The 12,018-nt window shown below is 42.4% G+C and overlaps 1 protein-coding gene across 2 annotated transcripts in view; it reads right to left on the bottom strand.

The window, feature by feature from the left end:
- CGRRF1 (cell growth regulator with ring finger domain 1) overlaps positions 1-12,018 on the bottom strand; it is a 36,135-nt gene that overhangs the window by 22,328 nt on the left and 1,789 nt on the right. For both annotated transcript variants that reach the window (XM_030213936.1, XM_030213937.1), the window contains exons 2-3: positions 3,952-4,091; positions 3,096-3,273 (exon numbers count right to left, since the gene is read on the bottom strand). In XM_030213936.1, the coding sequence (XP_030069796.1) occupies positions 3,096-3,273; positions 3,952-4,091 (318 nt within the window). The remainder of the gene's footprint in view (positions 1-3,095; positions 3,274-3,951; positions 4,092-12,018) is intronic.

Below are 12,018 nucleotides of genomic sequence, written 5' to 3'. Positions count from 1 at the left end.
TTAATGTAACATTTGTTAATAAGAGCTTAATGTTTATTAATCAGAAAAATTATGTACTTATCTTCAAATAAATTTTCAAAGGGGTTATTTAAAAACCCTTTAAATCTTATGAGGCTATATACCGGGATCCCATCTTTGGGCACTTGGATGGCAGTTGCGGCGGGTGCTGTGAAACTTGGATGGGTGGTGTGGCCACTAGTGCCACTTGCGGGTGCTGTGAAGGGTGTTGCTGCAGGACTGTTGGCCTCACTGCTTTCAGTTGGAGGCTCAGGCATTTGCTGTGTGGGCAGTGTGCTCAACAAAGCCGCCATGTAATCCTGGAGATCACGCTGGATCCCCAGAAGCTGCTGCCAAATATTCTGGCCTGCCTCCCAGCTCTCTTGCTGCATGCTCCGCAGCAGCTGCCCGCATTCCTGCTGTACTTGGACTCCCTCCCACAGGAGCTGGAACTTCTGCTGCTGGTAGTCCACCAGCTGAAAATTCTGCACCACCAGTTTGTTGACCGCTACAGCACGTCGCCTATGGCAGTCAGGTCCCCTATGGGTCGGATGTGGCTCTACTTCAACCTCCTCTGCTTCTATTGGGACATCTGCAAATGCCATGGGGGGGGGGGGGGGGGGAAGCAGGGGTTACTGCACTAATTACTTCTGCTTTTTATCTGTAGCAGGCAGCTCCTGGCTGGTGTCCTCGGCGTGCTCTCTCCCCCATAGGGCCCTCCCATTAGTGCTCAGTATCCACCGATTCGCTTTCCTCCTCCTCCAGATGTGCCTGCGCTGCCTGCAGGTTGCCAGTCTGTATCAGACTCCATGTCCTTGCCTACATAAGGGTAGTAATGTGTCTGTTGCACTACCTAACCTGACAGTCTGCTGCAGTCTTCTTGAACATACCCCTCCATGTGCACCCCTAGACCACAACTGATGAGGAATGGCATTGTCATAGGCTCTGAAGTCTCAATGTGTGGTTGAGATGATGATGTAGGAATGAAGGATTTAGATTTGTTAGGAACTAGGCAACATTCTGGAGAAGGGGAAGCCTGTATCAATAGGATTGAACCAGGCTGCTGGTGCTAACTTTTAAAAAGGAGAGAAGCTTTTAAACTAAAATGGGGGGTGGGGCGCGCGAGAAAGAGAGAGTCACCAAGGAGTACATGGTTCGGTGTGGAGTATCCTTGAAGGATACCACTGAAACAGGATCTTTAGGGAATCCCAATAAAGAGGTTTCATTAATGGTGAAAGAAAACCAGGAGTGTCTAATGGGAGAACAGAGTAAAGGATGCAAATTATCCCCATCAACTCAAAGCAGCTGGTAGATGCAAGGAAAAAAACTCAATTTGAAGAGCCTGTATACAAATGCTAGAATCCTAAAAATAAGACAGAAGAATTAGAGTATATAGCACTAAATGATGAGGTAGATATAATAGGCATCTCAGAGACTAAGTGGAAGGAGGACAATCAATGGGACACTGTATTAACAGGGTACAAATTATATCGCAATGATAGAAGGGATCAAATTGGAGGGAGGTTACGTTATATGTTAAAGTGGGAGTTGAGTCAAACAAAGGAGAAATTAGGCCTTAGCTGCTAATTTTCTTTCCTTTAGACCCTTCACACCGGTCAAGATACTTGGGTTATGTACACCTACCAGCAGAGGGAGACTGAGAACGTCTGATTTTGAGAACTGTATATCTCCCCTGTGCAAACTCCTAGTCAGTCAGTATTTCAGTCGCAGAGAAATGGTCAAAACCTCATAAGCTGTACCTGGAACCAAGAATAAACCCAAGAAACTTCAAGGGCGTCTTTCACAACAGTCTGACACAAACAGTACCAGACTCCACATACGATCACAAAGGTCCTGTGACCACCAAGAAACTCAGAATGAAAAATCCACTGCGAATCAATGAACGGCATTACAGTGTACAATATATTTCATAGGAGTCTGTGCAAAAAGCCAACAGCCACAACAACTCTGCCTGTAAGACCAAAAAAAAACATCAACCAGAGCAGCATACATGGAAGCCCCAACCAAATCGCCCAACCCATGCACAACAAACTGCCACACAAAATTCAAGGGCGGGTTCTTTACCAGTCTGGAGGGTCTAAAGGAAAGAAAATTAGCAGATAAGGTCTAATTTCTCCTTTTGCAGCAACCCTCCAGACCAGTTAAGATGCTTGGGAAGCACCAAAGCAGTAACCACTAAGGGCAAAATCCTCAAAAACCTGAAGACAAAACAGCTGCTCCAAAATTTGCATCTGCCTGGCATGCACATCTGCTCTATAATGATTCACAAAAGAATGGTGCGACAACCACAGTGCCGCCCTGCAAATGTGAATCCTACTGCTCTCGGTCCAGGATGCAGCAATCCCGTGTGGAATGCGCCTTGAGGGCCTCTGGGACAGAACGGCCCTTCAGAAGATAAACCGATGAAATAGACTCCTTTAGCTACTGCACAATAGTCACTTTGGAAGCAGCAACCCCCTTCTTGGGACCATCGAAAAGAACAATCTGTCTGTGAGGAAAAAATCATCAGTTTACCGCAAGTACTCTTTCAACACTCGTTTCACATCCAAGCATGCAAGCTGAGGCTGAACATCACCCCCAGTCCTATTCCCCAGAACAGGCAAGGAAATGACCTGATTCACATGAATTTGGCTCCCTTCTCAGACATAGCTATGCCCACTGAGGAACAAGTCTCCATGTGCAGAATTATATATGCACATTTTGCACGTGGAAGGAACATTGTGCTATTGTCACGGATGTTTTCTCGACACGGGGATCAGTACCCTATTACACATTTTACGTAATGTATTATTGATTGGCAGAAATGTTTTTCTTTGAATGTCTAATGTCGTCTTCGGTATGTCCGCTTTCAAAACATTTTTTGCGTATTTTCGAATATTGGAAAACGTTTAGGTTTTTTCTTGCATTACAGGTTTTGGTTTTTAAACATTTTCCAAAAAATGTTTATTTCGTCACTTGAACATCATATCAAAAAAGGCACCTCCATATCAACCAGCTCATCTTTATCTGGGTATTTATTCACACCTTAAACAAAAAAAGTTGACTTTTTAGCACAATTTGATAAAGAAAAAGGATACAAATACTGCTCTCGATAAAGGTATTCACTGTATAAAGCATCTTCTAATGCCTTTGGTGTCTTGATTCGGAAGCAATAAGCATGTTTCTGCACAGCTTCGTGCAATTTTTGCACGCTGCATCCCCAGTAGCATGTCAGGATACAGTTCTCAAGACAATCGGGTGCCAATCTTATACCAGCTGTCAGAAATTAAATAGAACATGTAGGTACAAAGGTAAAAAGAACATGTTAGATATTTTGCAATCATTCATCAAAGTGCGTGGCAACACAGACTTCGATATCTATGTGACCACTGCAAAACTGCAGTTTCTGCCATCCTAGATGGCCTGTCATGAAGGGCCATATTAAATACCAGATAACCGAGCAGTTCAAGATTCTTTTGTGTCATTCTGCACAATTGCTATTGCCCAGTTATAAAAGAGGGTGAGATTGCATTATTTCACTCCCCTTTATAGTTTATACCTTTTACCCATGCAGTGACTGTGTGTGGCTTATTAAGCATCAAGCTGAGTGCACTGGACGCAGAAATTTATTAAAACATGTATTTTTAAAATGTATACCCCGCCCTTATCACAGCTCAAGGCGGGGAACATAAAAAACAACAAGAAACACGTATTTGAAATACGCAGAAAACTGGAGATCAAGGCAATATGCTCTCATTTTCACATCTACTTATTTTTTTAGGATATATGCATGCAGTAGCTGTACACATCAACATGCTTTATAGACCCAACATGATGCATCAAAATCTCTCTCGTGCATATCTATGATGGCTATCCTGAATACTAGACTTCTTAGTTGATTACTGATCTAAGGTAACAGAGATGTAGAGTTAAAAGATATATTGAGCCACTGACTTGCTACTGTAGTAGTACTCGGATGAGCAATTTCCAGGCCGAAAGGATTCTTCACTTGTCTCATTTGCTTTTTTGAAACTCTGTAACTTGATTCTGCTTCTTCAGAGTTTCTTAAGACTACAGGGACATCCCAGCCAAACCTAGGAAAATGTAATGCATCAGATTGTTCGCGTGTAACCAAGGAAACAGAGACCTAAAGTACCACTTCAACATAACTGATCTGACAGGTGATTATCTAGAGCTGTTCCCTTCTGGGTATATTACACAGAGTAAAGTTAAAACCCTATGTATTCCATAAGTAACATCTATTTTAGAAAACAACGTTTTTTACCATTGCAGTTTGGGCTATCAGGTACCAAGAATTTGAGTTCTCTCCTGACTGTACCAGCAGGACTTGTGTGGCATCAGAGAAAACTGCTTAGGTCTTGGCAAATCCTACCAGAAAATATGTAGACAAAACCATTTTTATCTTCCTAAAACCACTTTAAGAAACTGCTATATCCTTCAACAGTAATGGATGGCTAAGAAAATATAAATATTAGGCCAGCTGCCTATGAAAGGACTCCACTTTGACCTATGGGCAACTGAAATAACTCAGTTATGGCTCTGACGGAGATGTGCAAATCCAAGAAGACAGGAGGAGCCTCCACGGAAAGTCAAAGCAAAACAACACATTCCAATTGTTTACTTAGGCATTTGCCTGTTTAGACATAAATACATGCTTTACACCTATGTTTTGTATAAAGATGATGATCTATATACATATATAGAGAATGGCCCATTTTTAACTGATTTACATTTTTATGAAATAACAGGAATTTTATCCCTCTGTAGTATTTTAAAAATGTTTTTATCCTTTTACAGTGGATTAACTTGCACACATAAAGGAATTATTCAAGCCTATCAGCTTCTTCTCAGAGGTTTGACATTATTTCATTGAAATTATATTTATAATTAATATGTAAATATAATGTAGTTTTAAATGGTGTCGGATCATGATGTCTTGAAGTATTTTACTTGTTCAAGTTGTATGAATGCATTTTTTACTATTAGATCAAGATAAATATATATGTAGATATGTCGATGTTTCATCAGCCTGACCTATGCCTTTCATTTATCAGTCATTTATTTGACAGTTATCACTTTTCATTGTTTGGTGTTTCTCTGTCCACAATATCTGCTCACATAATGATAATATAATAACACTAGTAAAAAAGGCCCGTTTCTGACACAAATGAAACGGGCGCTAGCAAGGTTTTCCTCGGAGTGTGTATGTTTGGGAGAGTGTATGTGAGAGTGACTGTTTGAGAGTCAGAGTGAAAGTGTGATTGTGTGAGAGAGAGCGTGAGTCTGGGTGTGAGTGTGTTTGTGAGAGAGTGTGTGTGTGAGAATGAGAGTGTGTGCAAGTGTGTATGTGAGACACAGTGTGAGTGAGAGTGTGTGTGTGTGGGCGAGAGAGAGAGTGTGTGTGAGACACAGATTCTCTGTTTGAGTGAGTGTATGAGACCAAGCGAGTGTGTGAGTGACTGTGTGGCACATAGAGAGTGAATGTGATACAGTGTGAGACAGAGTGTGTGAGAGTGAGAGTCAGAAAGACATTGTATATGAGAGAGAGAGTGTGAGCCGTGCCCTCCCAATCCATGGCCATCTGTCCCCTGCCCCCTCCATTCATCCTTTTCCAGCAATTCCCCTCTGTCCCTGAGCCCTGCCCTCCCAATCCATGGCCATCCATGTTTGTCTGTCACCTGCCCCCTCCATTCATCCCTATCCAGCATTTCCCCTCTCTGCCTGAGGCCTGCCCTGCAATCCATATCCATCCATGCCCATCTGTCCCCTCCATTCATCCCTATGCAGCAATTCCCCTCTCCGAGTCCTGCCCTTCCAATCCATGCCCATCCATGCTCCTCTGTCACCTGGCCCCTCCATTTTTCCCTATCCAGCATTTCCCCTCTCTGCCTGAGGCCTGCTCTGCAATCCATATCCATCCATGCCCATCTGTCCCCTCCATTCATCCCTATCCAGCAATTCCCCTCTCCCTGAGTCCTGCCCTTCCAATCCATGCCCATCCATGCTCATCTGTCACCTGGCCCCTCCATTGTTCCCTATCCAGCATTTCCCCTCTCTGCCTGAGGCCTGCTCTGCAATCCATATCCATCCATGCCCATCTGTCCCCTCCATTCATCCCTATCCAGCAATTCCCCTCTCCCTGAGTCCTGCCCTTCCAATCCATGCCCATCCATGCTCATCTGTCACCTGGCCCCTCCATTGTTCCCTATCCAGCATTTCCCCTCTCTGCCTGCGCCCGCTCTGCAATCCATATCCATCCATGCCCATCTGTCCCCTCCATTCATCCCTATCCAGCAATTCCCCTCTCCCTGAGTCCTGCCCTCCCAATCCATGCCCATCCATGCTCATCTGTCACCTGGCCCCTCCATTTTTCCCTATCCAGCATTTCCCCTCTCTGCCTGAGGCCTGCTCTGCAATCCATATCCATCCATGCCCATCTGTCCCCTCCATTCATCCCTATCCAGCAATTCCCCTCTCCCTGTGTCCTGCCCCTTCCAATCCATGCCCATCCATGCTCATCTGTCACCTGGCCCCTCCATTTTTCCCTATCCAGCAATTTCCCTCTCTCTGCCTGAGGCCTGCTCTGCAATCCATATCCATCCATGCCCATCTGTCCCCTCCATTCATCCCTATCCAGCAATTCCCCTCTCCCTGTGTCCTGCCCCTTCCAATCCATGCCCATCCATGCTCATCTGTCACCTGGCCCCTCCATTTTTCCCTATCCAGCAATTTCCCTCTCTCCCTGAGTCCTGCCCTCCCAATCCATGCCCATCCATGCTCCTCTTTCCCCTGCCCCCTCCATTCATCCATTTCTAGTAATTCCCCTCTCTCCCTGTGCCCTGCCTCCTAATCCATACCCATCCATGCTCCTCTGTCCCCTGCCGCCTCCATTCATCCTTTTCCAGCAAGTCCCCTCTTGCCCTTCCATGACCCCCCCCTCGCATCCATGCTACTCTCTCTCCCATGTCCCAGCCTGGCCCGCCCTCTTCTCCCCCCCCCTTCGCATCCATGCCTCGCATCCATGCCCCCCCCTTCGCATCCATGCATCCCCCCCCCGTTCGCATACATGCATCCCTTTTTTTTTTTCTTCTTCGTTTTAACTTTACCTCCGTGGCGGTTCGTGCAGCGAAGCGTCAGGGAAGGAGGCGGCGCTCCCGACGTCTAGCTCTCCCTTCGCTGTGTTCCGCCCGAACACAGCGAAGGGAAGGCTAGACGTCGGGAGCGCCGCCTCCTTCCCTGACGCTTCGCTTCCCGATTGTTTGGTTTGAGGCGAGGGCGGGGCAGAGACGGCTGGCTGGCTTGAAGGCTTCACTGGGAGTGACGTCAGATGGCTTCAAGGCTTCAAGGCTTCAGGGCTTGAAGCTTCCGGCTTCAAGTTTCCGGCTTCACAGAACGTTGTCTTCAGAACGTTCACGGTGCGTTTTATTATATTAGATTTTTTACATAATTTATCATTATATATTTACAAATGTGCAATACTATTATGAATGTCCGTATATGTTTGGCTACATATTTTATTAAGGCGGGTATATTTTATTTGAAATCTCTTAATATTATGTTTTTAATTTGTCCTGTTTTTTGTAGAAAGTTGATTGTGACCCCTGAGGCAGGCGCTTTGGCTCCAAAACACGAACCGTGTTGGGTCCTTGATATGAATAAACTGGTTATTGATATTATCTCCCTATTGGTTTGCGCATTTGTCAGCCTCTACTTCTGACGGAGATGTAAAAGAGAAAAATTAAAGCATTCCAACTGCGTACAGACAATAATCTGAATAGTATACTACACAGTTGTAAGATATCATGGCATATGACTGAGCTTTAGTCTTCAGTGTTAATTGGCTTTATTTTTTCAGATGGATGTGAAGCGCCCTTCCTGAGGCAGCCACGAGGTTGGCGAAACAAGGCGCTCTTGTAGAAGGGTCGGCGTTTTTTTCGCCGTTACACAAGTACTTGAAGGCTCCGGAGCCCTATCGGGGGGGGGGGGGGGGGGGGGGATTTTTGATCTACATTTCCTTGAAGCAGTTATGTCAGCAATAAGTTAAGTAAACTTGGTTTTACTATTTATATGGTTAGAAACATTTGGATAGGTTTTTGTTATCGTTTTTTTGTTATTGTTTATTGAACTGCAAGTTTTCTCCCTTTGGGGCTTTTCTAGGTAGTCTGTTTCTGGCTGGGGCCAGTTTCAGGTAGTTTGGGCTTTTTGGTGTCCGTTTAATTTACATTTTCTAAGAGGGAGAGAGAGTTTTTTATCCCATACGGTTTTCTCATATAGTATGAATTTTTGCGTTGGGTTTTTTTTCTCTTTTTTTCTCTCTTAAATAGGAACCTATGATATTAACCTACTCCTATATACACAAGAGAGTGGCGATATTTTGGCATGGTTTCTTGTTAGGAGGTTTGAGCTTCCATTTGTTAGATATATATTGTCTATGGGGAAAAAATTGTTTTCACCAATTTAAAGGGACACCTCCAAACTAACTTAATATATAATTATCAAACTCCTTTTATTAGGTTGGGATGTAAATTAAAATGAAATAACATTCCATGCTGTGGAAGATAAACATAAGAAGGAAAAATTCCCTAGTTCACTTTGAGATAAAACCATAATGAACATAGCACCAATCTGATCATTTACGAAAGAGCAGCATCATATTAGTATGGTAGCATTACAGGGTACTCAGAGCTGCCCAAATGACTCGGGGGTCCTTTCATAAAGACGTACTAGTGTTTTTAGGGTGCGCTAGATGCTAGAGACACCCCTATATCCCTATGGGCGTCTCTAGCATTTAGCGCGCACTAAAATGCTACCGTGCCTTTGTGAAAGCCCCCCTCAGTTTCTAGAGATACACTGCTGGCCAGTCCTGGATTTTGAACCTGCTCCCAATTTTAGCTAGTAACAGAGCATTTTCAAAACTGACAAATGCAAAGGCCTAGGGTACGTTTACCTGCAGATTCTGCACCAGTTTTCAGACGGGAGATACATACATTACTTTCCCTTTGAAAACTGCCCAAGGAAAAAGCACGCATACAGATTTGCATCTGCTCTTTCTGTATGTACTGTTCCAGTCAAATCACACGTACTGTTGGATTTCTCAGCAGCTTTCACTACTGTGAACCACAATAACATACTTTCACGGCTGGCAGAAACAGATATCTGTGGCATAGTATTTGCATGGTTCAAATCCTATTTGTTAGACAGACAACAATCAATCCTGTTCCGCAACACATCACCACCACCTTGGGCACTAAACTGCAGAGTACCACTGGGATCCATACTGTCATTCATTTAATTCAATAACTACTACAAGGCTCTATCTGAGGTGTTTTAGTTGATGGACACAAACTGCTATATCTATGCCGATGATGTAACTATTCATACCCATTGAATAAGATCTACTCACAGCTTTGAGTAAATTAACTTCCTAAGAAAACCTCAGGAATAAGTAAACTGTGCTTGAATCTAAGTAAAACTGAGATGGGCTCCTAACACAAATGGACAGGTACCTGATATCAAAATACCATGTAGGAACTATGAACGCTCCCTAAAAATCAGAAATGAAGAATCTTGGGATACTGCTAGACACTTATTTTTGATATCACAAATTTAAGAAACCTTTAAAACCTGGTTCTACCACCATAGATCAAGAGAAGTCTAATCACAGTGGTCCACACAGCGATATCCCATCTAGACTACTGTAATATCCTGTATATTGGTCAGACCAAAAATAGTTTGCACCAGCTCCAATTTTTAATTCAAAATGCTACAGCACAACTGATAAAGCACCTCAACTGGCATGACCATATCACACCCTTCCTGCAAAACTTGCAGTGGCTACCAATACCCTACAAGGCCAAATTTAAAATGCAGATTTTCAAGGCCCTCAGACAAAATGGATCAGAGTACCTAAACAATAAATTAGCCCTCTATATACCTTTGAGGCCTCTAAGGCCCTCTCAAGAAGCATTCCTTTGTCACCTACATTATTTAATATCTTGTTAGAGTCTTTAGGAGAAACTTTAGAGCAAGCTAAATCGCGTTTTTTGTATACGCTGATGGTATTTCAGGCCTTTGTCCTGGAGTTGATAACTCTTGATGGAATATCTAGTTGTTTTAATTTGATTGAGAACAGGATTACATTATATAGATTGAAACTAAATAAGGGGAAGACCAAGTTTTTATGGCTGGGGGTCTTTGAAGCACCCTTTTTTTCATCATTCATTTAAAATTGGATCAGACGTGTTTTCTTTTGAATAATCATCTCGAATATTGGGGGTTGAGGTGGATAGTACTATTAATCTAAAGCCTCATATAAACTCAGTTGTAAAGAAGTGTTTCTTTCTGTTAAAGAGACTTGGGGCCCTGTTTACTAAGCCGCTCTGTAGGCACACAAACATTTTAGCACGCTCTACAAATTAAGGCATGCTAATGATAGAGGGGTGTCTCTATCCTTAACGTGCGATAATTTTAGCACACGCTAAACAGTTTGCGCGTCTACAGCGCTGCTTAATAAACAGGGCCCTTACACTTGTAAAGAAATATTTTGATCCCTCTATGTTTCAATTAGTAGTTCACTCTTTAATATTGTCAAAGATTGACTATTCCAAAGGGAATCCACGTATGTGGAGAACTTGAAAGTGCCACGGAGAAACTCAGAGAGGGAAGTGGGGGTGATAACCAGGCTATCCAAAGACAGGACCACTGAAGTGGTGAAATGAAGCAAAGTTTATTGAAAAAAAACGACGACACAACATTGTGTTTCGGCCGGATGGCCTACATCAGGAGTCTATGAGTTAAAACAATATATAAAAAACAAAATTCAAACAAAAACAAGAACCTTATTCTGCGGTATTACATTTAAATTTCACCATGCTTTATTCATGTTTTATCCATCAAAGACTCAAAATTTTGTGTTGCAATTATGCCATAAATATAGAAAGGAAAATAAATATATTTACATTTCATATTTTTATATTATTGTTTAACCTCATATGTTTATAAGTTGTCTGTTTTTGTTTGTGTTCGCACTGTCTCATTACATAAGGTTCTTGCTTGTTTTTGTTTGAATTTTGTTTTTTTATATATTGTTTTTAACTCATAGACTCCTGATGTAGGCCATCCGGCTGAAACACAACTTTGTGTCGAGTCAGTTTTTTTCAATAAACTTTGCTTCATTTCACCACTTCAGTGGTCCTGTCTTTGGTTAGCCTGGTTCTCACCCCCACTTCCCTTTCTGTTAAAAACTGACTATTGAAATGTAGTTTTAGTAGATTGTACTAAGGCTTCATTATGAAGCCTTCAGAAACTAAAAAATATGGTGATTAGATTGATTGATATACTCTGGGTAAATTTGATTCAATATTCCCTTATATCCTTAATTTGCATTGGTTTCCAGTTGAAGTACGAGTATGTTTTAAACTTGGGGTTATGGTTTTTAAAACACTTTATGGTACAGTTCCACCTTATTTAGGATACTTAACATCTCTGTGAGTGGTAAATCTGAAAGGTATCAGTGGAGGAGTAGCCTAGCGGTTAATGCAGTGGACGTTGGTCCTGGGGAACTGGGATCGATTCCCGCTGCAGCTCCTTGTGACCCTGGGTAACTTAACCCTCCGTTGCCCCAGATAAATCGCTTTGGATGTGGTTGCAAAAACTGTAGAAAAGCGGTATATCAAGTCATCCTTTTAAGTCATCCTTCTGTATGTAGTGTTAAGTATGCTAGACTCTTATCTGCTTCCAATTCGTATCAAGCAGTTGCTTTGTGGAATTCTCTTCCCCCCCGAACTCAGAGTAATTAGAGATTACTTAATGTTCTGGAAGTTATTGAGGACTTTTATATTTAGAAAATGTATCTGCTCTGATTCTTAAAAGGATTTTTACAATTGTTTGTTAAATGAATTGTCACTTATGATTTATTATGATTATTATATAATGTTGTACAGTTGTTTCTGGTTTTTTACTTCTATTTAGTAAATTATTGTTACCCGAAGTGAACTATAT

Source organism: Microcaecilia unicolor, chromosome 9 (genome assembly GCF_901765095.1).
Source record: "Microcaecilia unicolor chromosome 9, aMicUni1.1, whole genome shotgun sequence".
Classification (NCBI taxonomy): domain Eukaryota; kingdom Metazoa; phylum Chordata; class Amphibia; order Gymnophiona; family Siphonopidae; genus Microcaecilia; species Microcaecilia unicolor.
The sequence above is the reverse complement of the archived record's forward strand: the minus strand, read 5'-3'. Positions and strand labels throughout refer to the sequence as shown.